This window comes from Cyprinus carpio, chromosome A5 (genome assembly GCF_018340385.1).
Source record: "Cyprinus carpio isolate SPL01 chromosome A5, ASM1834038v1, whole genome shotgun sequence".
NCBI classification, from domain to species: domain Eukaryota; kingdom Metazoa; phylum Chordata; class Actinopteri; order Cypriniformes; family Cyprinidae; genus Cyprinus; species Cyprinus carpio.
The window spans coordinates 11,994,457-12,022,050 of NC_056576.1; the positions used below are offsets into that span (position 1 = coordinate 11,994,457).

The 27,594-nt window shown below is 37.6% G+C and overlaps 1 protein-coding gene across 1 annotated transcript; it reads left to right on the top strand.

The window, feature by feature from the left end:
• Positions 1 to 3,061: 3,061 nt before the first annotated feature.
• LOC109079488 (acetyl-CoA carboxylase-like) lies at positions 3,062 to 26,993 on the top strand. Its single transcript, XM_042753807.1, is given in 57 exon segments — positions 3,062 to 3,300; positions 3,993 to 4,501; positions 7,745 to 7,841; positions 7,844 to 7,885; positions 7,999 to 8,137; positions 8,346 to 8,455; positions 8,531 to 8,612; positions 8,701 to 8,799; positions 8,877 to 8,986; positions 9,073 to 9,183; positions 9,282 to 9,482; positions 9,484 to 9,492; positions 10,049 to 10,219; positions 10,469 to 10,628; positions 11,091 to 11,256; positions 11,388 to 11,538; positions 11,674 to 11,777; positions 11,892 to 11,973; positions 12,060 to 12,205; positions 12,304 to 12,454; positions 12,591 to 12,725; positions 13,342 to 13,488; positions 13,568 to 13,756; positions 13,989 to 14,089; positions 14,215 to 14,303; positions 14,498 to 14,625; positions 14,774 to 14,887; positions 15,586 to 15,699; positions 15,778 to 15,867; positions 15,951 to 16,069; positions 17,299 to 17,322; positions 18,274 to 18,406; positions 18,408 to 18,418; positions 18,498 to 18,597; positions 18,750 to 18,857; positions 18,935 to 18,991; positions 19,094 to 19,135; positions 19,222 to 19,437; positions 20,330 to 20,485; positions 20,585 to 20,788; positions 21,487 to 21,642; positions 21,756 to 21,878; positions 22,117 to 22,386; positions 22,647 to 22,744; positions 22,832 to 22,952; positions 23,092 to 23,202; positions 23,350 to 23,493; positions 23,840 to 23,960; positions 24,084 to 24,177; positions 24,251 to 24,350; positions 24,493 to 24,628; positions 25,222 to 25,399; positions 25,494 to 25,606; positions 25,705 to 25,859; positions 26,023 to 26,212; positions 26,348 to 26,486; positions 26,797 to 26,993. Coding segments are annotated over 56 exon segments (7,182 nt in total). The 5' UTR covers positions 3,062 to 3,300; positions 3,993 to 4,103; the 3' UTR covers positions 26,924 to 26,993.
• The last annotated feature ends 601 nt before the right edge of the window (positions 26,994 to 27,594 follow it).

Here is a 27,594-nt window from a genome sequence, read left to right on the forward strand (position 1 = left end):
AGAAGGTAAACACCAGTGATAGAGAGGACGTTTTAGTTTGGAGGGTGATGTATGTTTGTGCAGTGTTCTCTCTCTCCCTCTATCTGCTTTGATCCTCCAAATATTTCTGACCTGTATATACTGTACGATACCTGTAGCTCACCTGGCTCTCCTTTCCCGTATGTGACCATGTTGTGCTCCTATAACATAACCATCATGTATGGATGTCAATAACAAAGTGGCTCATGTGAACACTGATGCAGAGCCTCTTGTCCTTTTTTTCTCATTTATGTGTTTATGATAAGTGCTGTTTTAATGAGAGTGATCTGATGATTGTTTTAGAGATTGTTTGCATTTTTCAAAATCCAGGTGCCACTCGAATCACAACACAGTTACACAGGTATTTCACTGATGTTTTTTGTTAATTCATAAATTGTTTTGAACATTTCTCCACCAACACACGGATACAGTAGGTGTTTCACGCAGACTATGCTTACCCTTGGTTAAGGCACCTTTTTTAACCTTAACGTAGGTTAGGATTACGGTAAGTTTGTTTATAATAATATTTACCAGGATAAATATTTAAAGAAATATTTGACGTTGCTAAAAAGAACATTATGTTGTGTATTTGGTATAATGCAATGTGTTTATGCAGTTTAAGGTTCAAAAAACACATTATTTTCCACTCAATGTACATTATTCTTGATCCTCTATGCCCCCGCCTTTCTAAAATGCGTTGATTTTTACAATGCTCATCACTCTGAAAAGTGCGGTTGTGCTCTGATTGGCCAGCTATCCAGTGCGTTGTGATTGGCCGAATACCTCAAGCATGTGACGGGAAATGTTACTTCCCTTACCATACTGTGATGCCATCTCCTGCACGAGAGATAAAAACCCATTACAAATAAGGCATTTGCATCCAGTGGGGGACATAATTACCGATTATAATGACTTGTACTGTGTTTTTTACGCATTGCGTTCTGTGCCGCGTAAACATAAAACCATGTCTGCATTTGTGATCAGAGAAACGACAAACAAGCAGCACTACTGAACACGGCTCAAAAACTCACGTTTGAATTATCAGTGGCAAATTCTTTATAAAAAAAAAAAAAAAAAAAAACTTACAGTGAGTCAGAAGCGCCAGACTGTCCTTGTCTAAAGTGCGAAGTTGATGTATTTCCTCAGCGTCCACCAGCATGGATCAGCTGTAGGCATGACGAAGCGGATATTGTCCTCTTTTGGAAGGCCAAACAAAGTAGTTTTCCCTTTCACAGTGAAACACACAGCGTCTCCACAACATGGCGGGGGGTGGCCACAACAATACTACAGCGAGAATAAAAGTTATGCCTTCTTTCTTTGTGTGAACATTTAGGTGGCATTATGCAGCTCTTCCCACACAGTGACGTAGATATGTGGGGACGTGTTTAAACGAGGCATTTTAGGAGGGCGTGGACAAGTCTTAACCTTTTGCAACTTTACAGATCTTCTTGCACCAAGAGCTTGTAACACTCCAAAGAGAAAGGAAAAATTGAAATCTCATCATATGACCCCTTTAATATTTAGCATGCTAATTAAAGGGAGAGTTCACCCAAAAATGAGAATCATTTACTCCCCTTCATGTTGTCCATAACTGACAAACTTGTTGGTTTTGAGCATTCTTCAAAGTATCTTCTTTTGAGTTCTGCAGAAAACAAATAACAGTTAACTACACTTAAATAGAAACACTTTTCACTAGTAATCGTCACTGTGCAGAGAGGTCTAATGGCCTTATGGTCATGCTGACATTTACTTGAACTTACTAACTTTCTCATTGGCTCTAACTGCTCCTTGCTAATCAGGGAAGTATAATAAAGTTGATGTCTTGGACTCCAAGCACTGTTCAGTGTTCACAAGGTTATGAGGATTAATGTCTGTCATTTCTTAAGCAATGAAAACACTTCTCTTGATTACTACAAAACAAATGTATTAAAAAATTGTGGCACGTTAAGAGAAATAGTTATTCCCGTGCCTCTACATGCTGAGCGAAGCTCATAAAGTGTGATGTTGTGTTTGTGTTGTAGTCAGTTATGTTTTGGCGAAGTGAGCATCGGTAAGTATAAAGTCTGCTTACAGATTTAAGCAGCTGTAAAAGCAGGACATATATATTGCAGATGATCTCAGACATTGTGCATTGACTAAAGCTTATCATTAGCTTATCTATTTTGGCTAATTGAGGTTATTTGAAAACAACTATCTTCTCCAATCTTCTCCTACATAAAACCATCATCACTCTCACGTCCTTTAAGAAATACTGAATAAAAACTTTTGCTTAATGCAAAACTGCATTTATAAAAATAAACATGTGAAAACTTAAAATACAAACAAACCTTTTTCCATGTTTACGCTGGACCGTCATCATACTCTTCCCCATCCGTTTGTTTGCGGATCGGAGTATTGATCGTCAAAGTTTACTGCTCCAAATTGCTAAAAATGTAAATGTACAATGCTTACCATAATAGTTTTATCGAAAATGACCCCATATGTCCATATAAATTTGTTTTGCATCAACAATGGTGGACATCGCCCACGAGCACAGGTACAAGAGACTCTCCCCATGCAGCCATGAAGTTGAATGAATCAGCGCAATGAAGCGCGTTTAAAATACACATTTATGTGAATGTAATGTCCTAAAGCGCTTTTAATAGATTAATTTATTAAAGTTGTACCGCAGATATTTAGTTTTTGACAAATTTACAACATAAAAACGTGTAGTTAACATTAAACGATACAGTTAGGGTAATTCAATTTTTTAAAATAATGTGTTAATTATTGCTATATTATAATTATTGCTATCTATGACTGAACCAAGCCGAGTCATTGCAAGAAGTACAAGCTACATTGAACAGGAATCGGCCAGTGCTTTACAGCCGTAACAAAAACATGCTGTCATGCTTCAGAGTGAGCTGCGGGCCACATTGGGCCCGGATAATACACGCCGATGACGATTCCGAGCCGCCGGTGTCATGGGCCCCGAGCTCGGGCCGATTATCTGGGGTGGGTGTGACCTTTGTGTCCGGTTACACATCACACGTGTTCTGACCTTTGATGTTGTTGTTGATATATTAATAGGTTGTTTGTGAGAGCTACCATTCCCTCCCCCTCATTTCTTACCATCATGGCTGAACTTTCCCCTAGATCCCACACAGACTCACACCCAGAGCGTCCACTCTGTTAAATGGCACTGCTGTGGCTGTCTGCTGGCCAGTTGTAAAGAGAATTGAGTACTATGTGTACGCATTCCATTACCAGAGAAGGGCTGGACACTGACTGACTGCTACAAAGGTTTGAGCTAAACTTGTTTTGACAATCCTAGCGTTTTTTATTTTTTTTTTTTTTTTTTTTTTTAAGTTAAATGGTTTTTATAATACTTCTTCTTAATTGTTTACTGAACATGTTAATTATTAACTGTCAGATTTGAAGTGACCACGTTTTTTTTTAATGTTTGCGATTCAGTTTGCATTGTGTGTGTAGGCCTATGACGATGTCAGTCGTCAATGTCTGCATGTAGTGTTTGAAACGGTTGCAGTATGCCAGGACTTATTCTTTTTCATCTAATAATTGTATATTACTTAAGCTTTTTTTAAGTTAACAAACAATTTTAAATTATTTCTTTTTAGTTAACAATAACAGTACTGCTCTAAATGGTGTTTCCTTAGGCTAACAGAACTGTCAAAACATGTTGATAACCTTAAACCTCACACAAATTTTGCATGGCCATGAGAAACATGTTTCTCTGAAACTTCCCAAAGCTGAATCATAGAAATCGGTTCTTTAAGCTCTAAATCTTGTTTAGAAATTCAGTATTACCTATGAATGAACGTTTCACCGTAGGCTATAGCTTTTAATATCTGACAAGAGAGGCAAATGCACATTTCACAATGTTTTTTTGGCTGCAGCATAATATTGCACTCTGATGCCATGCTTGCACACTTTTGATAACCTAATTGTGGCATGATTTTTCTTAATCTTTGCAGTTGAACACTTACTCAAGACAAAATTAAAAGGAACCATCATCACATCTAACCAGAAGGCATATGTGAAACCCTCAAAAATTGTATATATATAGACCATTTGAATGCATCATCATGGTCCACAGGGTGAGAGAGATGCCATCACAAACACCCACCACAGACTGTTTAGGGGAAAACTCTCCTCCAATGGATTCAGAATCAGCAAGCACCTCAACAGGAAATGAGAATAGTTCCCTATCATCTACTAGTAATCCCACCGACCAGTCAGAATGCACAGAAGAAGCTGTTTCCAAAACCAGTGAGTCAGATAGGCCCAAATTTGGTTCCAATGTTCAGGCTAAAGAGAGACTTAAGTTTATTCTGGGAGCTTCTGAGGATAATTCCTCCGATGATGAGACTTTGGTTATGGGCCAGACCACCAAACCTCAGCCCAGCAGCACAGAGACGCCTAATGCACTACCAAACACGTCATCAGAAGTGCTGCCACCCCCGAATCCATCAGCATGTTTGAGGTGAGCATCCTTAGAGATGTTTTATTGTTGTTAAAGTGTGTGCATGGGGTTTTAAGCTGCAAATGTGCTGTTGAAGTGACATTAAGGTTTTAAAGCCAGTGACATACAGAAACAAAATTAACAATCTGAGTAGAAATGTGTTTGCATTATAATGTATTTGCATTATATTATTAATTGTTAATTATATGGAGTCGTCATTATGAAATATTTATATTTTTAAAATGTATTTTGTCACAATGCAGAATTATTTAAACTAATGAAAGCAAAAGAGTAAAAAAATACATTTACATGGCAACCACTCAGTACATTTTAATTTAAAACCTTTACATTTCTTTTAAAAATCTGTTATTTTACATAAACTCAAATATGAGCTACATCAGGTCTTAAATGCAGTGTGAAATGAATGCAAATAGACTAGTTCAGATTTTCTCTCTTGGGCCTTGACGTGAACCACTTTCTTGTTATAATAGTTGGCTTTGCTGTCTAGTCTTGAGATTTGCTCTTACTACCCAGTAGAGGACGCTGTACACCACATGAAAGAGTCCACAGTTAAACAGGACAGAGTTGTGGACCTGGAATACAGACATATGCTCATTCTCAGTGATCACATGATCTGTTAAAGTGAAATGCCGCACATTTCTGTACTATTAATGGAAGCAATGCTCCTGATGTAGACTTTCAAAGACATTCTCATTGCGTTTCAGTGTAACAAACATTCTTTAAGATTGTTTCCAGAGACCAAATACTCTAGACATATATTTAGGGGTGTGTTGGGTCGAGATGTTTGATGAGGTCCCTGGCTCTTCGTGTGTAACCCATGGGACGTTGCGATCTTCAACAAGTCACCTACTGGACAGGCTCAGTTGGGTGGACTCAGAACCAATGGATAGAGGTTGAGAATCCAGAGCAGGACACACTCATTTTGTTTTCCCCCCAATCAAAAAAGAAGAAGCATTACAGGCCAAAAGGTAAGGTTATTCTTTTGGTGACATTTGTCTACACAGATCTTTTCTTGTGGTGACATTAGTTGAGACAGATCTGTCTTTGGTTATAGAGATCATACTGTGAACAATCACCTGTTACTACGTTCAGCAGTTTGGCAAACTGCAGTCTACAAATGAAAACTCTTCTCAAGTATGCATTCAACATGGCTAGATTTGCACTTTATTTGCACAAATATTTGCACAGTTTGTGGGTAATACACCTTCAGAAACTTGTAATTTAACAGGTATTTTGAAAGGAAGTTTACTCTTTTTGCATTTATTTCTCTGGAGAGAAACCAAAAAACATTGAACAATGATTTACCAGGAATGTTTTTCTTAAACATGTGGTGGTGAAGTGAGGTCCTCGTTGATATCGGGGAGGGGACATGAGAGGCCAAAAGAGGAAAAGGGAGGGAACATAAAATGTGTTAGATGGTTTTTTTTTTTTTCTCCTGCATTATCATCTGATACTTCGCTATGGACAGTGAAGGAGGGCAAAAACTCAACTGGTTTCAATGCCTCAAGAGGTTGGTACCAGACCATACATGCATTTTGTTCATTCTGTCCTCTAGAACCTCCCGTTTTCAAGTGTACACTATGTTCTTGTCAAGGGTAGTAAACTGGAAGTATAAAAGGGGTGTGGTTTCTGTTGTTGTTCCTAGCAGTGTAGCATAACACAGCAGCTCGTGAGTTTATCTTGACTGCACAGTAGTGTTAGAATAGATTTTCGGAATGCAGAACTTAGATTGCTGGATTTCGCTAAATGCACAACACAATACAAGACTGTTCAAATTGTGCAAGGGTTGCGTAATATAACCTGATGATGTTAGCATGTCTCTTTGAGTTCATATACTTGTAAAAGCTCAGAAAGTGGATAACATGAGATCTGGAGCGATAATGGCAATGTTTGAAAGGTTCTCCGGATGCTGCATGCAGTTCTTCAGATAACAGTAAAAACAAATGCAACTGCTCATCGTTGTGTGGACAGTTTAGATGCTGAATAACTGAAATCAGACATGAAGTCTAAGAATGTAGCATAACTGTCAAAAGTTTTGTCAGACAAGGATAATAAAATCTTTAGGTTTTTTGTAAATGCAAACTCATGAGGAGTGCATTAGTTATGAATTATATAAAATTTAAAAAGTTTTTTTATGTACCATATTGTGTATGAGCCAATATTAGAGATTTTTTTTTTTAATCAGTATGTCAGTATTGGATATTTATTTGGTCATGCTCAGATCCCTTATTTTTATATTTAGATTACATTTGCCACCATTTAACACTCACTTAAATATTATTATAAAATGTTTTTGTTTTTATAGTTTACATACTGTATGCTGTGATGCTTAAATTTGTCTTGACTTGAGATTTTAGTTTTTTATTTTTAATTCATTTAGACAAAATAGTATAGAATTTTAATCATCGTGATATTGGCCAATATTAGTCATTGTGATATTGGTCTTATTGATATTATGTTAATATTAATATTGATTTTGTGTTAATTGAATGCTAATATTGACACATCTCTTCATGCTTCAAAAGGTAACATGTTTTGCATTTAGTAATGAGTGATATTTTTTTCAAGTGGCACATTTAAAAGACAGTAGTCATCATCTTATAGTTTTGTTTTACACTGATGCCTGAAGAAAATGAAGTGTGATCCTGCAGGTGATCTGCAATTCTCTGCTTAGTTTAAGCTGTCACCTTGGCATATAAACAGTATTGTAAGCTGCATGTCACTTGTTTGTCTTCTGTATTCCACCTTTTACTGTACATACATTGCATTACATTCACATTTGCATGAAAACATAAGTATGTGACTTAAAGTGTGAAGTTAGCTGTAGTTCTACAGTTCAGGGATTAGTTAAGGGTCAGTCAGTACTGTCTGTAGCCTTTATGATAACACATTAAGCTGTGATTGGCTGATTTGCTTGTGGGAGCATTTATATTATAGCACACTTGGACAGAGGTGGAGAGTACAGAGGCCAGATCAGTAGAGGAAAAACTCAAGCTGACTTCTAGAAGTGGTGCTGATTAGATGGATTCTTACCTTGTATGTTTGTTTTTGTAATGTTTGATGACTGAATATGCTTATGTTGGCCAAAAATGGTGCTTTATTGATGTTTCTCATCAAGGCTTACATAAAACTTTTCTGTTACAGCAAGTAGTTCATTATTGGAGCCATAACCAGCTTACTTTTTAAAATTCATTGTAAATGTTAAAATAATTAAAATTATATATATATTTTTTTTGTCTGTAGGCCTAGCATGTCAGGCCCCCACCTGCTGAAAACGGGCAAAGAACACAGGAAGATGGACGTGCACAGAGATTTCACTGTTGCCTCCCCAGCAGACCATCAGACACTCTCACTCGCTTAAACCAAAACAAAAACAAAGACAAAGTTGTAAATTTGTGCCTATGTTTGTAACATACAACAAACATAAAAAAAAAAAAAAAACAAAAAAAAAACAAAATTGTTTGCTCATGTTATCCTTTTCATCTCTCTCATGTAAGGTGCTGATTGCTAACAATGGCATTGCTGCAGTTAAATGCATGCGTTCAATTCGACGCTGGTCCTATGAAATGTTCCGTAATGAGAGGATCATTCGCTTTGTGGTGATGGTCACACCTGAAGACTTAAAAGCCAATGCAGGTTAACAGACAAGAAAATTATTGTTCAACCTGCAACACTTTTGTTGCAATTTTATTTTTGTGTGCATATTTTATATTATATAACATTTTTTATTATTATTTAATTCTATCTCGTTTTACTTTATTTCATAAATAATTGGTTCTGGACATTCATTTTCAATTGTGATTTATTTTAGAAATTGTCTAAATTTCACTGTGTTCTTATCTAGAATACATAAAAATGGCTGATCACTATGTGCCAGTCCCTGGGGGCCCAAATAACAACAACTATGCCAATGTTGAGATGATTGTGGATATAGCCAAAAGGATTCCAGTACAGGTATGACCTGTCCAATATCTGTCTCATAAATGTATATTTGCCATCATTACTAATCATGGGCTTCTCTTCTTAAAAGCTGTTTGGGCTGGATGGGGTCATGCTTCTGAGAACCCCAAACTACCAGAGCTTCTCCATAAATCAGGGATATCTTTCCTAGGTGTTTCATCTCATTATATATAACCTGTTTAGACGGCTTAGCCTTGCTAGTTGAGGTCAAAGAGGGTTGATGGAGTTGTCTTTTTCAGGACCTTCCAGTAAAGCCATGTGGGCATTAGGAGACAAGGTGGCATCTTCCATTGTAGCTCAGAGTGCAGACATCCCCACCCTGCCCTGGAGCGGAACTGGTGAGAGATACTGTTCACAACATGAGCTGTTGCTAGGGCAGCTGTAATGTCTTCATCCCTCTTTGTCTTTTTTTCAGGTCTGAGGGTTGAATGGACAGAAGAAGAACAAAAACATGGCTGTGAGATCAGTGTTCCACCTGAACTTTATGTGCAGGGCTGTGTTAAAGATGTGGACGAGGGCCTAGTGGTGTGTTTTCACTACAGAATCGGTTATGGAATACAGACAGCTTTGATTTCCTTTATCCTGCTGATTTTGTGATTTCTTGTGGTTAGAGTGCAGAAAAGATTGGCTACCCTGTGGTAATCAAAGCATCAGAGGGAGGTGGAGGGAAAGGCATCAGAAAAGTGGACAGTTCCGAAGACTTTCCTAGCTTTTTCAGACAGGTACACAGCACTTCACTTTGATATGACTTCATTGTTTTGAGTAGTTACAGTTTCGGATTCATTACACAGTACTGCGGTGTGTTTGTTCTTTGCTACAGGTGCAGGCTGAGGTGCCAGGTTCACCCATTTTCATCATGCAGCTAGCTGAACATGCGCACCACCTGGAGGTGCAGATCCTGGCTGACCAGTACGGTAACGCTATCTCTCTGTTCGGCAGAGACTGTTCCATCCAGCGCCGCCACCAAAAGATCATAGAAGAAGCTCCTGCTACCATTGTCTCCACCACCACTTTTGAGCAAAATGGAGCGGGTGAGACACAGAGCTACGAATATATTCTGGCCACGTTGGTTTTGGGCATTCATAAGCTCTTGAAAAGGTGGGCTGTAAAGTTCACACCATAGGCTTAGTAACTATTAGTTGGTTTGTAACTAACTCTGTAATTTATTTGGTTGCACCATTTGTTATTAAGGCAGAATGTAGCTAACAGGTAATAGGTTCTCCATAAAGAAATGTGCAGTTGGATAATTTGACATTTACCATCAATGATCCAAGGACAGCCTTCAAATTTGTGAGCAGGAGTATACTTACAGAGAACATTCAGATACTTTAACTGAAATTAATGAGCAATAAAAAAATACTGATTACATTTATTTATTTATTTTGATTGATTTTATTTGACATGCACAACGCACACCAATGCGCGCTATTTAGATCAGGTTCGTGTTGAAGAGTTTTAATGACAGTTCATGATATTTTTGTGCTTTTGATTATTTATTTGATTATTTCTCAGCCTTTGGTTTTGTGAACTTTACCATAATGGTGTTGATATTGGCATGCACAATTTATTTTCTGCTCTGTGTGTCAGTATGCAGTGCGTCTGGCTAAAATGGTGGGCTATGTAAGTGCTGGTACAGTGGAGTATCTGTTCACCGAGGATGGAAGTTTCCACTTCCTGGAGCTAAATCCACGGCTACAGGTGGAACATCCCTGCACTGAGATGATTGCTGATGTTAATCTTCCTGCTGCACACCTACAGGTAAAGCAAAGTACAGCTATTAGGAGGAAAAGGACTTCGAAGCATTGGGTGTATGAGTTTTTGTTTTTGTTTTGTTTTTGTTTAATGAAGTTTTGAGATTCTCACTGCAATGTAGCAGGACCGACTTTATTTCCTTAATATATAAATAAATATGTGTATATATGTGTAATGTGTATATATATATATATATATATTATATATAAAATTCTCAAATGCTGATCATAAACTTTTGGTACCTTCTCTATGTAGATAGCGATGGGGATCCCTCTTTACAGAATTAAGGATATCCGTGTCCTCTTTGGTGAAACTCCGTGGGGAGACACACCTATTAACTTTGAATCTCCAGAATGCATCCCCTGTCCACGAGGACATGTCATAGCTGCACGCATCACCAGTGAGAACCCAGATGAAAGTGAGCAGTTTTTCAACATTAATAATAAGAAATATTTTATAAGAAGCAAATCAACATATTACTGCTGAAGATTTCGTTTTTGCCATCACAGGAATAAATTGCATTCAAAATAAAAAGTTTTTTTAAATTGTAATATTTCACAATATTGCTGTTCTCGCTATTTTCGATCAAATAAATGCATCCATGGTGAGCTTAAGAGACTTTCTTTCAAAATCTTTAAATCTTACTTATCCCAAACTTTTTTTTGTATGCTAAATCATGCAAGTATCATCCAAAATTGTCTGATAATGTAAAACTTGGCTTGTCTAAATTAATTCATTAGTATCATTTTAGCTACTCCTGTTTAATTACAGTATCTTTTTAGATGTTTTTAAAAGCTTCGTTTTAATGCAGTAGTCTTTGAAGGCTGCTTCAGCAGTTTATTGCATGATTCATTTATTTGTAATTTTTGTTCTCACAAGGGCTTTAAACCAAGCTCAGGCACAGTTCAGGAGCTGAACTTCCGTAGCAGTAAGAACGTGTGGGGTTACTTCAGTGTAGGAGCAACCGGAGGCCTACATGAGTTTGCAGACTCTCAGTTTGGACATTGTTTCTCCTGGGGCGAGAACCGAGAAGAGGCAATCTCGTGAGTTCCTGCAGACTATCAGTAGATGCCTGTGTCTTTTCTTTTTTGCTCCTTGGAAAAAAAATATATGACACAGAGCTCTATTTTTATAGTAGATAAATGAATGAGGTCTTTGTTCCTATGACCTACAGGAACATGGTGGTAGCCATGAAGGAGCTGTCAATCAGAGGAGATTTCAGGACCACAGTGGAGTACCTCATTAAGCTACTGGAGACAGAGAGTTTTAGGAACAATGACATCGATACTGGCTGGCTGGATCACCTTATTGCAGAGAAAGTGCAGGTAAGACTCAAACCTGGGAAGAGAACTGTCCCAGATCAACTTTGTTCTACTTTCCTCCCATGAGAAATAAACTTAGAAGCCATTTAATGTAAAGTGACATTTGTTTTATGTTGTTTTATCGTATGTCTCTTTTAGGTGGAAAGGCCAGACACCATGTTAGGTTTGATATGCGGTGCTCTACAAGTTGCTGATGCAAGTTTTAGAGAGAGCATGTCTGACTTCCTGCATTCACTGGAGAGGTATTTCCACTACTCTGGCACTCCAGCATATAAGGCATTGAAAACTCGTATAGAAATAGAAACCAATATAATTGTACAGCATTCTGTGTTTTAATGCATTTCTGGATGTTTCAGGGGTCAGGTGTTGCCTGCTGCTAGTCTTGTCAACACAGTCAGTGTTGATCTGATCTATGATGGAGTCAAATACTGTCTACAGGTAACAAAAAACACTGAAATCCCTTTGACCATCTTTTCATTTACGATGAACAGACATGAATCTGTTTGTTTGTTTCTGCGGTACAGGTGGCCCGCCAGTCGCCCACCACGTATATTATCATAATGAATGATTCAGATATTGAAGTTGATGTCCATAGACTCAGTGATGGCGGTCTACTTCTTTCCTATGGTGGCAGCAGCTACACAACCTACATGAAAGAGGAGATTGACAGGTTAGAGAAAAAGAAAAGAGGTTTTGTACTGGATACCAAAGTGTACTTTCTTGTGTATCAGATGATGTTTATTTGGCATTTTGTCATATGATGTATAGCTACCGCATCACAGTGGGCAACAAAACGCATGTGTTTGAGAAGGAGCGAGATCCTACGGTGCTCAGGTCGCCCTCTACTGGCAAGCTGTTGCAGTATGTAGTCGCTGACGGTTCTCATGTTCTGGCTACCCAGCCTTATGCTGAAATTGAGGTAAAGATGAGGCAAAGTATTTTACATTCCTAGGTGGCAGTTTTCTGGAATGCTCTTTTTCCATATACTGCATACGACCATATGTGATGTTGGGAACAGTTTTAAATTGCTTATTCATTTTGCTGTCTATTTACAGGTTATGAAGATGGTGATGACCCTTCATGTCCAGCATTCCGGTTGCATTCACTTTTTAAAAAGATCAGGAACAGTATTAGAGCCTGGGTGTGTAGTGGCCCGAATGGACCTGGATGACCCCAGCTGTATTCATCCGGTGATTCAGCTATAGTTTCTGCTCACAAGATGAAGCACATGATAAAATCCACTTACTGATTAGTACGGCTTAGTTAGAGTGTTGGGCAAATGTTGAAAAAATTTTGTAGTTCCATTTAGCTGGTTGGCCCAAAGTCATATTGGGACACTTTGACTACATTTAAAAATGCAATTATTGTTTATTGTTAAAATTAATAATTAGTTGTTAAGTAACAATTATTGCAAAGAAAAAAGCTGATGTGCACTTTTCAAGCTATATACAGTACAATATACTGTTCAAAATGAAGAGTATTTTGACACCTTCTGGTTGTCAGATGTTGGTTCAATGGATCATGTTCATAATTAATGTGGTGAACTATTCCTGTGAGGAACTGACTTACATCTTCCAAAAAATCACATTGAAATCAGCTGGTTAGAAGAAAAAAAAAAAAAAAAAAAAAAGTGATTTTAACTTGGTTCGATATCTAATGCATTCATGCATTTTTTGAATGTAATTCATACATGTTGTAGTGTCCAAATACTTTTTTGGGCCATACTTTTTGCTTTGTTACTGGTGTAATTTATAGACGTATTGCCATCTATGATAAGAAATATTCATTCTTGGTCTACTGCCTCAGGTAAAGCCGAATACAGAGCCATTACCATCACAGGAAACTTTACCTGTTGTAGGGGAGCGGCTTCACCAAGTGTTCCACAATGTTCTGGAGAACCTGGTGAAAATCATGGATGGATACTGTCTGCCAGAGCCATACTTCAGTCAAAAAGTCAGAACACTGATCAGACTCAAAACAGCATAAAAACATCGTGCAATCCGGTCTGTTAACTAGCCGTATGTCGTTACAGCTGAAGAAGTGGCTCGACACACTGATGAAGACACTTCGGGATCCATCTCTACCTCTTCTTGAACTGCAGGAGATTATGACCAGCGTGGCAGGGCGTATACCAGTTACTGTGGAAAAGGCCATTCGAAAGGTCATGGCACAGTACGCCAGTAACATTACCTCTGTGCTCTGTCAGTTCCCAAGCCAAAGGGTGAGTGATGAAATTAATATACTTATCTGGAACATAGACAGTTTTACATAGAGTCAAGTGTAACTCATAAGTCTTTATCAGTCTTTGGAAACATCAAATTAGTTAAAATCAACAAATTTAGTTGATCTACCAATTTGTTTTACTTGACAGATTCTCTTTGTGACAATATTGTATAAAATTTATGCTGTGGGGGCAAAAAATGTCTTAATCAGTTTTCAATCAACACTTCCAGATAGCAAATATACTTGACAGTCATGCTGCTATGCTTCAGAGGAAATCAGACCGAGAGGTTTTCTTCATGAACACTCAAAGCATAGTGCAACTGGTTCAAAGGTAAGAAATGCCTGATGACTCGCACAGGCTGATAACCTAAAAGATCCTACCTCTGCTTAAGATAACCAAAGACTTCTCTCTTAACTAGAAAATGCCAATATGCACCTGTTTTTCATCATTCTTAGGTACCGAAGTGGCATTAGGGGGTATATGAAATCAGTTGTGCTGGATCTGCTCCGACGGTACCTTCAGGTGGAGTTGCAATTTCAGCAAGGTAAATGTCCCAGTGTATTCTTGATACTACTGTCACAGCAGAGCAAACAGAAAATAATTTCAGAAGTTTTACCTTTTTTTTTCTTTTATATATATATATATATATATTTATTTTTATATATATATATATATATATATATATATATATATATATAATATATATATATATATATGTATATTATATTGACAGCTCAGCTCATTATGATAAATGTGTCATCAACCTAAGAGAGCGGTATAAGGCTGACATGACTCCAGTACTGGAGTGCATCTTCTCCCATGCTCAGGTCTCCAAGAGAAAAAACGTCCTAGTCACCATGCTTATAGTAAGATCCTTTCCGAAATACTTAGCAGTGCTTATTGATTTTATTAAGTTGTGGCTTTGCAAGTAGATTCCCCCTCAATCATTATGAAAATAGCAACAGAATGTTTAAGTAGGAGTAGCTTAATTCAGTTGAATTTTTTTTTTTTCAGGACCAGCTCTGTGGCCGGGACCCAATGCTTGCTGATGAGCTCATGGTCATTCTAAATGAGCTCACACAACTCAGTAAAATGGAAAACTCTAAAGTAGCACTTCGGGCCAGACAGGTATGAACATCAGGTGTTGTGATCTTTGAATTCTGCTGAACTCTAGCACTTGTGTGTTAATGTTGACTCTGTTCAAAATACGTAGCATACTACTGTACTGTACTATTTTGTAAGTATGTAGACTATACTGTTCACTACTATTGAGTTACACAAGTGTTTTCGGCTTTAGTAATGTGACACTGAAGACTGGAGTAATGGCTGCTGAAATTTCAGAAAATAGTAAACTGCTATTTTAAATTGTAATATTTCACAATATTCCAATTTTTACTGCATTTTGATTAAATAAATGCAGCCTTTGTGAGCCTCCTTTCAAAAACATTTTAAAAAATCTCACTAAAAAACTGCTAGTGTATACTGTGTAAAGTATGAACATAAGATGACCTAAAACATTTTCCAAAATGTTCAATATGTTCCATATTCCAACTATGTGATTGGACAACCAAAAGTTACATTTTACACATAATTTTGCATTTGTGTAAAATGTAAAATTGTGTACATTTTACATTTGTTTACATAAGTTTACATTTTACACATTTTACACATAATTGAAAAACTAAATTTTATGAAAACTGAATATCACACTAAATGCGACATGGAATGCTGTGTAGTCATGTGATAACAAAATAGCATACTAATTTGAAATACAGTATATACAGCACATTATACACTGGCCATAAAAACTCTCAATGTTTCTTCAGGTGTTGATTGCCTCTCATTTGCCCTCATATGAACTCAGACATAACCAGGTGGAATCCATCTTTTTATCAGCTATTGATATGTATGGGCATCAGTTCTGTCCCGAAAACCTCAAGGTAAAGCTGCAGCGATTCTTTTGTCTTTACCACTTTAACACCTTTATATATTTGATGATCTATATCCTGCATTTGCAGAAACTCATCCTGTCTGAAACCTCCATCTTCGACGTCTTGCCCAGTTTCTTCTACCACGTCAACCGAGTGGTTTGCATGGCCGCCTTAGAGGTCAGTAATGGCTGACCTTTTCTACCCAAATGTTAGTGGTATGCAGTCAAGACTTTCCAATGTATTGTGTGGGAAATCCTTAGGTGTATGTACAGAGGGGATATATAGCGTATGAGCTGAACAGCCTTCAGCATCATCAGCTTCAGGACGGAACATGTGCAGTGGATTTCCAGTTCATGTTACCATCATCCCACCCCAACAGGTATAGCAGCAACCACATGTAGATTCTTTGTATTCTGAATAGGGGTTACAAATCTGATCCAGATACTGGTATTTTATTGAGCAACTTTTTTGTATAGAGAAGCTTTTTGGTATGATATTTATGAATTGTAGTTCATTGCTGAGGTGCTTAACAGACCACACTGTTTATGTAATAGAATAACAATAAAATTTCACCTGGATATATAGTACAACTATTTTCTATGTTTCTGTATGATCCTCTGTAACTTTTACTCTCTTACTTTGACATTGTTTTCTGTGTATCTCTCCTATGAAAGAGAGACTTACGCCTCATTGAGCCAGTCCATGCCCAAATCCACACGTAATACACTCTTTATTTATTAGCATCTCTTTAATAAAGTAATATATAACAGAGTGCACAAAAACAGATTCTGTCTTACACTCCTAACTTCCCAATTTAGGCTAAAGCCTGGTTTGTGTTCCGCCTTACTAAGCTATACTAGGCGATGGTATTGAGCACAGGGAAAAAACTGATATCATACCATCTCACTGAGGAGTTTCAAGTGATTGATCAACTTGTTTTGAGTATGAAAGAAAAGGTACCTGGGTGATTAGATTGCAATTACTTTTATAAATTATTGTAGGTTTTAATTATTTAAAATAGACACTGAATCATTTACTTTCGTTGTGTATATAAGTCGACATGAAATTAAAATTTACTTTGCTGGTCTCATTCCTCGTCTCATTTCTGAATGATTCATCAAACAGCAAAAGTTTAGTCATTTTTCCGTCTTTCATCAAAATGTAATTTTCAGAAATATGTCACATTATTGAAGTAAAATGGGTTGTGAACACCTTTTCATGTTGATTTTAAACATTAAAGCATCAAAATATAAAATATTCATCTTCATACAAATGTTTAATCTCTTCAAAAAGTCAAAGCAGATTGGTCAATCACACTGTTTTCAGTCATGTTAACTGGGGTGTTCTGTATACAAATTGCATATTAAGGATTGTAGCTTTCTCATAAAATGCAAAAAGTGGTTCCCTTACAGTTACATTTGCTAATTAGTTTTCACAGACCTTTTTAAGATAATGATATATAAGGATTAAAATCTATTTAGATTTTTCTTTTTTTTTAGAGAGAGAAATATTCCTCCTAAGATTGTTTTTAACATAACCATGATATAAAGAGATCCAAAGTTAGAGGATGACGATCCCATGCTAACAACTCACCTGCTCTCATTTCAGAGGGAGCAGTCCTACTTTGAACAGGTAGAGTACAGCTCCTCCCTGCAAACAGTCAGCTTTGTGTGTACAGTACCGCATAGAATGTCTGCAGCAATACATGCTGAATGCATCCGTTTAATGACTTGAAGAAATGTAACCTTAAAGGGTAGTCCTTTTATTTGGATTTAATGGCTCGGATAATTTTGTCAATTTATTGGGTAATTCTACAATCCTAAATTTTCCTAATTATCCTAAAGTGCTGTATGTAGGATTGACACCGAGTGGTTGAACTAGGTATTGCAGTCCAAATTAAAAATATTGGAGAGGGTTTTTTTCACCCAGCCCCTCCTCCTCAGACTTGACTTGCACACACAGGATGCCAGATTGAAGACACAAACAGGAACAAGTGCACTTGATGATGAATGAAACGAAATACGCTGTGTTTTCCGCTAACTGGCAACCAGTGCTGCTGAAATACAGTTGGGTAAACTTGCAGTGGGCGGGTTTCATAAACCAAAACAAAGACTGACATTCCGGCCCGGAACCCACATTTTCAAAGGAGAATAACTGACTGTAGTATTGTTTTTCAGATATGATTTCAAGTATGTTAACTTAGCATGTTTCTTAAATATCTGCAAACATATTATGGTATTTTTATGCTTTAGTAGTGTCAAAATCTTGCATACAGCACCTTAAATATGCATCCAGTCAACACAGTCTGAAAATGTGGAATGCATTTACCAATCCATTCCTGAACTCTTGCCTGTTTAATTTAGATGAGCCACATTATCCGATTTCAATCAAGCTGAGACTACAGAGGATGATTACTGAGTATTTTGCATTTAAACTTGTGCTTTTTCCATTCTGCACAAGCAGTGCAATTAGTTTAGACTTTTTGTCCATAATTGGTACCCATAATTCCTTTCTTTTGACTGTTTGCACTCTCACTCACACACACACAAACTCACACACACACACCATCCTCTCCCCACTCAGGTTGTGTGCTCCTGTGAATGATTCAGGAGAGTTTCAAACAATGCGTCGTCAGGGCAGTGAGCTCTTCCTGGAGGGGGCACTGTCGCCCCCCTGTCAGAGGATGGGAGCCATGGTTGCCTTCCATAGTTTTGACCCACTTCAAAAGGTGCCTTCACTTTTTTTTTTCTTCTTATGAATACAGATTTTGATTAAATGGTTAACAAAATGGTTTGATTGTATTGTAGGTGTTTTGACGAAGTTATCTGCCGCTTTGCGGATCCGCTCTGTGAGAGCTCTCTGTTCTCTGATGGCTGTTCCACATTCTGTGATGGGGAGAGTTGTAAGGTCAGAGTTAGGAGAAGAAAACAAACATTAATATTTAACCCAAAAATAAAAAAAAAGGAATTATTTACTCAGCCTCATGTCATTCCAAACCCATAAGATTTTCATTTTTCTATGAAACACAATATTTAGTTAATGGCCTGTCTCTGTTTCAGAACATGAAGGAAAACCCCATACACATCATAAATGTGTCAATCAAACAAGCAGACACTGAAGATGATGATGCTTTAGTCAAAGCTTTCACTGCCTTTGCTCACTCTAAAGTAAGCATTTTAAAAGACTTGTCCTTTTAGCTGTGTGTGCTGCTTCATGACTTGACTCGCTTTGTGCCTAATTTCAGAAAACTCTGCTCTATGAGTATGGAATCAGAAGAATCACATTTTTAGTTGCACAAAAGGTGAATGCTCGGATACACAAATGACTGCCATTGCCAAAATATACTGTCAATCAGAAAAAGTTTATAGTGATAAATACTAAAATAATAAATATTTTACATCAGCGGGAGTTCCCGAAGTACTTCACGTTCAGGGCCAGAGATGAAGTAAGTGATGCATGTGTTGATTTGATTATTTAAAAAATCATCATTATAGAGTAACAACTGAACATTGTCCTTCTTTTTCTTTTTAGTTCCATGAAGACAGAATCTACCGTAACCTGGAGCCTGCTCTGGCCTTCCAGCTAGAGCTGAATCGCATGCGTAACTTTGATCTGACGGCTGTTCCTTGCGCCCATCACAGGATGCAACTGTACTTGGGTGCTGCTCGTGTGGAAGAGGGTGCAGAAGTCACAGATTATCGCTTCTTTATCAGAGCTATCATTCGGCACTCTGACCTCATCACAAAGGTAACTGATGTTACTACTAGACAGTATGAAATCCTGTATTATATTTAATAGCTGCATATTTTTAACCCTTTCAGAATACTTGTTAATTGTTACCATTCCACAATTTTATCCCAAGCAACTTGCAGTGCAGGTTTTTTTTTTTCTGTTAGTGTGAATATTTGGGTCAAATTAGTCATGTGATTTCACATTTGAGTCTAACTGGGGATACCATCATAATTTATTCACAGAATTTTTACAAAGACTTGTGCAGCATTATTCTTGTTTATAGTACACTAGCATTGAAATTTGTAAGATTTAAAATAATTTTTTTTTTTGGAAGTTTCATCAGCCATTACTCCAATCTTGAATGTCAAACAATCCTAAAGAAACCATTCTGATATGCTGATTTGGTGCTGAAGAAACATTTATTATTATCAGTGTTGTATTGTGATATTTTTGTGAAAACTGTGATTCATTGTCCTTTGCTGAAAAATTTCTAGAAAATTTAAAAGAATAGCATTTATTTGAAACAGAATATTTTTGTAACAATGTAAAATATTAATTGTCACTTTTGATCAATTTAATGCATTCTTGCGGAACAAAAGTATTAATTTCTTTAAAAAGAAAAAAATATATATCTTACTGATCCCCAAACATTTTAATGCTAGTAATATATATAGTATATTAATGTACATTATGTCTCAGATTGCTTCCAAGTTTCCACTTGTTTCAGACTTGGCAATAGAAAGTAAGTGACAATAGAATAAAATAAGTCTTAACTGTAAAACAAGAAATCCAAAGTTCTTATTTCATATAATAACAAAAATATGAAAATATGACATGTAGGTTGTTGATGGGTATTTCTAAATGGCTTATATTTAAAAAAAGTTAATTCTTTTCACTCTGTGTGTAGGAGGCCTCGTTTGAGTACCTGCAGAATGAGGGAGAGAGGCTGCTGCTGGAGGCGATGGATGAGCTTGAGGTGGCCTTCAGTAACATATCCACTCGTACTGACTGCAATCACATCTTCCTCAATTTGGTACCCACTGTTATTATGGACCCCTCAAAGGTTAGATTCAAAAACATGAAACTTTTTTTCTTTTAAGTGTATTAATCATAGCTACTGCAAGTGTTTCTGAGCCTAAATTGCTCTGCAACTTTCCTACAGATAGAAGAGTCCGTCCGCTCAATGGTGATGCGGTACGGTATTCGTTTGTGGAAGTTACGCGTTCTCCAGGCTGAGCTGAAGATCAACATCCGCCTCACCACCAATGGAGATGTCATTCCCATCCGCCTCTTTCTCACCGATGAGTCCGGCTACTATTTGGACATCAGCCTATACAAGGAGGTCACTGACCCCTCCACTGGACAGGTACAGCCCACATTTACCAGATTATGATTATATTAAATGACACAAGTAGTCAAGGAGGAATAAATGTGTGAAAACGGTTTATTTTTTAGAGAGTGCAAGACTGCTGAGCCACAACACAGGGTCATGAGTGTGGTTATATGGTAGCTTGCACAAACAATGGCCAATTCAAAGTTGTATATGTGCTTTCATCTCTATTTTTGTCTGTGCTCTAAAGTGCATTTGCATTTCCTCTTGCCAACTGATTCACTACTGAGAGCCGCATTAACTGGACCATCTTAAAAAATAACAAAGACGACAATTTTTGATGTTGTTGTCAGACTTTATTCCTGATCAGAAATATGTTGTTTGAATATAATCATGAGGATTTAAGTATTTCCCCTATTCAAGTAGATAGAAGCTGTACTTGCATTACTGTAAACCATTAATTTACTTATAATAATTTACTGTATGTCCGGCAGGTGATACTTTGATGTTGAACAATTCTAGACAGACTAGAAATAATATACTACAGATCTTAAGTAGATTGCCTTATAAATATTGTATTTGTAACAGTGCAACAACCTTACTAACTCCAAAGCCACCCATTGTATCTGAACAGTATCTGAAGATCCAATGACTTTTTCAGTTTTTCATAATTTATTGAATAAGGGTTAAGGTTTTTAAAAAAATATTTACTTACATGTATTCATGTTCTGCAGATAATGTTCCAGTCATATGGAGACAAACATGGTCCACTGCACGGCATGCTCATCAACACTCCGTATGTCACAAAAGATTTACTGCAGTCCAAACGCTTCCAGGCTCAGACCCTTGGCACTACGTATGTCTATGACTTCCCTGAGATGTTCAGACAGGTGAGGTGATTCATTTAAGGTTAAACCTGTTCTCAATATGATTGTGGTGGTCTTGATTATGGGATGTATTGTTGACATTAGCCAATTATCTTCTTTTTTTTTTCTGTTGTCAGGCTTTGTTTAAGCTTTGGGGACCAGGAGACAGCTATCCTAAAGACGTGTTGATGTGTAATGAGCTGGTCCTGGATTCTCAGGGGAGACTTGTGCAGATGAACAGGCTACCAGGAGACAATGAGGTGCATCAGTGAATTCTCAAAATATTATTTCAGGGATTTTCTCTTAGGCAGTCGCACAGTACTAAGTCTCTATGGATCGTAGAGGAACGCTGTTCATCAGTCAGACTTATGCAACTGGTTTACATTTCCATATTTACCCTGTAAAGAAAAGATTGTAAATGTAAATAACTTTTCTCAACAATGAAGTAAATGGATTAGCTGTATGTAAATCATTTGTTTCTTTGTCCTCCCTTTCCAGATTGGCATGGTGGCTTTCCGTATGAAAATGAAGACTCCAGAGTACCCAGAGGGCAGAGATATCATTGTGATCTGTAATGATATTACCCATATGATTGGCTCATTTGGGCCCCAGGAGGATCAGCTTTTTTTCCGGGCTTCTGAGCTGGCCAGAGAAGAAGGGATTCCACGCATCTACATTGCAGCCAATAGTGGAGCTCGAATCGGCCTGGCGGAGGAGATCCGCCACATGTTTCAGGTGGCTTGGATTGACCCAGATGACCCTTATAAGGTGACTGAATGCTCCTAAAGAGTTAATGTGCAGTTAAATTGAGTTTTCCAAGTAGGAATATGCGAGATTGGCAGTTTTGCACCTAATTATCCCAAAATAAAACCAATTCTGAATCACCTTTATAGTGCAAAATCAAACCACTTCTGAATGACTTCTGAATGATGATTGGTTTTTATTTTACAAATCATGTTTAATGCATATCTGCTTTGTTTTCTAGCTTTTAATATAATAACCTAATAACCCTCTAATAACCCCTGCAGGGTTTTAAGTACCTTTATCTGACACCTCAGGACTACACTCGCATCAGTTCCTCTAATTCTGTCCACTGTCACCATGTAGAGGAGGGAGGCGAGTCCAGGCAAGCCTACTGGTTTTAGCATGCACAGAAAGACCTATACCCAAACACCTCTCTTTTCAGCTCTTATGTGTTCAAATAATGTCTCAGGTACATCATCACAGACATCATAGGTAAGGTAGATGGTCTTGGAGTGGAGAATCTGAGGGGTTCTGGCACCATAGCTGGAGAAACATCACTGGCTTATAAGGAAATCATCACCATAAGCATGGTGAGACCTAACATCTATCAATAATCTTGTCAGACATTTTACAGTGTGCCAGGAATGAAATGCCAGTGTTTATTCTATATGCAATATATAATGTTGTATCTATATTTTGGTCATCAGTAACCATTCTGTGTTCCTCCAGGTCACATGTCGTTCTATAGGAATTGGTGCGTATCTGGTACGTCTAGGACAAAGAGTAATTCAAGTAGAAAACTCCCATATCATCATGACTGGGGCTGGGGCACTAAACAAGGTGTGGAATTTCACATCTGCAGTCACACGTTAAACTGACGTGGCATATTTATGTGGGCTGTGTTTCCTTTATTCTTAAGGATAGATGAATCCACTTTAATTCAGTGATTAAAGTCTTAAATTCTTTAATTCTGTATTTCTTTATAAGGTGCTGGGTCGTGAAGTCTACACCTCCAATAACCAGCTGGGAGGGGTTCAGATCATGCACAATAACGGCGTGACGCACACCATCGTGCCAGATGACTTTGAAGGGGTGTTAACTATTCTACAGTGGCTATCCTACATGCCAAAGGTGGACTGTTCTTGTCCAGTTCCTATTTATCCCAAAAATAATATTACTAAAAAACTGAAATTTTAGTTTTAATTGTGTTAATTAATTTGATTCTTTTTTTTTTTAATTGTGACCTTTTTTTCGTAAAAATCGGGTATTTATCCCTCCAGATATTAATTTTAACTTGAATTAACGTAAAAAAAAAAATATATATATATATATATGGGGAATGGGTTTCAACTTCATGGTCTTGTAATAATAGAGTATTCCAAAAGGTGGAGTTTTTGTGCATTTTTATTTTATATGTGTATATGTGTGTTAGATTAAATAACATAAAGCCCTACTAGTGTTTGCTGTTATAATTTAGAGCAATCAAAGTCTGGTCCCAATAATGCCTCCCACTGATCCAGTTGAGAGAGAGATCGATTTTGTTCCCACAAAAGCCCCCTATGACCCTCGCTGGCTGCTGTGTGGACGACCCCATCCCAGTAAGAATCAAATTATCCACACAATCTGTTATGAGCATTTCAGTACATACTTTCTGTCTGCATGGGAGCTCCGGTTAATACTTCTAACTCATCCTTACTGCATTTTTGCATTTGTGTTGGTAGCTTGTAAGGGAGCATGGCAGAGTGGATTCTTTGACCATGGTACGTTTATGGAGGTGATGGCTACCTGGGCTCAGACAGTGGTGGTGGGGCCGAGCCAGGTAAGAGACAGAACATTTTTGATTTAACTGAGTGAGTATTCTGGGCTGAGTGAGACTTTGAATGTCCTACAGGCTTGGTGGGATTCCTCTTGGCGTCATTGCCGTTGAGACCCGCACAGTTGAGGTTACCATTCCAGCAGATCCAGCTAACTTAGATTCAGAGGCCAAGGTCAGAGTCCTGACACTATGAGCGTTTTAGACCCTGACTGTGGCTCTATTGTGGCATCTGTGCTAAGCGCTCTCTGTGTTTGCTGTTAGTATGTCCTATTTATTGTTATCAGTATGGACATGAAGTGTCTTTTCTGCCTCAGATCTATCAGCAGGCCGGTCAAGTGTGGTTTCCAGATTCTGCGTATAAAACAGCTCAGGCTATTGAGGATTTCAACAGGGAGAAACTTCCACTTATGGTGTTTGCCAACTGGAGAGGCTTCTCTGGAGGCATGAAAGGTATATAGCTGGCTTATATTTGAGTTTGGATTTTAATGAAAAGAAAGAAATAAGAAATGTTTAAAGAAAGAAATTATTCAACAAAGATGCATTAAATTGATCAAAAGTGACAGTTAAGACATTTACATTTTTAAAGTCTATTTTAAATAAATGATGTTCTTTTGAACTTTCTTTTCATTCAAAGTGTAAATCAAAGAAAAATAAAGAAAATAATTCATCAAAGAAAATAATATTTTATGGTTTCCACTAACATATTAAGCAGCACAGCCATTTTCATCATTGATAATAATAAGAATTTTTTCTTAAGGACCAAATCAGCATATTAAAAAGATTTTTGAAGGGTCATGTGGCACTGAAGATTGGAGAAATGGCTGCTGAAAATTCAGCTTTGCCATCACAGGAATAAATTACATTTTAAAATGCATTAAAATAAAAAGCAGCTATTTTCAATTCTGTTAAATTATGTGAAACAATGTTTCACAATAGTACTGTTTATACTGTATTTTTGACCAAATAAATGCAGCTTTGGTGAGTGCAAGAGACTTCTACAGTATTTAATGGGCTTTCCTTTCAACATGAATGCTCTGTGTCAGATATGTATGACCAGGTGCTAAAGTTTGGTTCTTACATTGTGGATGCCCTGCGAGAGTTCAGCCAGCCTGTACTGGTTTACATCCCTCCCCACGCTGAGCTGAGAGGAGGATCATGGGTTGTGATCGACCCCACTATAAACCTTCAGCACATGGAGCTCTATGCAGATCGAGAAAGCAGGTGAGCATGTCAACACAGCTTCCGTTCACTACTCTTCTAAACCTTTCTGCCCACTGAATTTGATTGTTCACCTCAATTCATGTTTCCTCTACAGAGGGGGTGTTCTAGAGGCCGAGGGCACAGTGGAGATAAAGTTCAGAAAGAAAGACCTGCTAAAAACCATGCATAGGATTGATGCTGTGTATTCCCGCCTGGCTGAGCAGCTAGGTGCAGCATTTAATCTCACTTGAACACAATTTCCTCACTGGCCCAGGGAATCTTTACCGTTTACTGTTGTTTACTGTTTACTGTTGTACTCCACGTAGGCAACCCAGAGTTACCAAGCCAGGAGCGTAAAGACTTGGAGGCCAAACTGAAGTCTAGAGAGGAGTTCCTTCTTCCCATCTACCACCAGGTGGCCGTGCAGTTTGTGGACCTTCATGACACTCCTGGAAGGATGCAGGAAAAGGGTGTCATCACGGTATAAGAAAAACTTATTTTTAGGCACATAAGGCTCCATATGTCACCTTTTATGAAGACATTTTTTTCATAGCTGTGGATCACATCAAAGACACATGCAAGAAATCTACTGGTTTTAAATCTGAGTGGCCATTCTGCTTTATCACTTAATCAAATTTTCCCAGGACATACTGGACTGGAAGAATGCTAGGTCATTCTTTTACTGGCGTCTGCGGCGACTGCTGTTGGAGGAGGTGGTGAAGGGGGAGATCATGCAGGCCAACCAAGATCTGAGCAACGGACACATACAGTCCATGTTACGCCGCTGGTTTGTGGAGACGGAAGGGACTGTAAAAGTAAGGAAACTTAATTCATGTATGAAGGAAAACAAAAATGAGAAAAAAGATTTCCGTTTTTCTCTCTTGACTTCTCTGTCAAGAATCACCTGAATCACTTTTATCTTTTATCACTTTTATTCCATGTATAGTAATTGTTTAAGATATCTTTCAGGCATTTATCTATGGGACAATAACAAAGTGGTGGTAGAGTGGCTGGAAAACCATCTTTCACAGCAGGACGGAACACATTCTGTCATCAGAGAGAACATTAAATGCTGTAAGAGGGACTATGCTCTCAAACACATTCGCAGGTAATTCACAGTAATACTGGAAAATATTAGTACAATTTAAAAGAGCTTTTTAACACATTTTAAAATGTATTTTATTCCTGGGATGAATAAATCAAAGCTGAAATTCAGCAGCTACCTTAAAGCTTTGCTTCCTACAAAATCTGTTTTAAAGATTAATTCTAATATGATTCTCAGTTGAACTTGAAGTCGAATTTACCCAAAAAGTCTAATTGAAGTAATTAGTTGTGTAAGCAAAACCTTTTTTAAAACAGGGGACTTGTGTATCCATAAAGTGATTTTCTCATGGACTTGTCCTGCATTATATGTGTAGCTTGGTCCAAGCCAACCCAGAAGTGACCATGGACTGCATCATCCACATGGCACAGAACATCAGTCCCTCACAGAGAGCCAAAGTCTGCCACCTGCTGGCCACCATGGACAACTCTACCACCAGCTGATCACATCCATGCCATTTAAATAAACTTGCACAGAGAGATGATATTTGGCGGGTATTATTAAATAATAGTGCTTTAAAACTTTTAAAAACAATTTTAACAAAAAAAATTAAAAATAAAAAAAACAAGAAAATATAAAAAATGACCGTTTGGTGGGTTCTTTGGATCACCACATTGGTCAGTAGCCTTAAGCAAAGAATTTTTTAATGTCGCAATCATATAGTCCATCTGTTCATCTTACTGCACAGTTTACTGTTGGTTTTGAATCACAGTGACCATGTTAGGATGAAAATTTGTCACATGAGCACCAGAGCTTTTCCTTAAACTCACTCTCAAGAGAGGGAAACCAGAATATAGTGTTTATTCTGTTCACATTTGTGCCTTGGTGTCCTTTTTATGGAGCTAACCGACTGATGAATGTACAATAAGAGGACAAGACTGAATATTAGATGATTTTAGGGAATCACCGATGCTTGGAGAGCACATTCATGCTGTGTATCACTTCCTCAGGAATATATGCAATATTAATTAAGCAGAATGAACTATTAAAATCTCTATTATGTAGAGTGAAGTTACAGTATTCCACCTAAATAATCACTGTGTAGATATCAGGGTAGTTCTTGATAATAAATTAAATTTCTGATAACATACAGTAGTTATGAACAAACATCGCA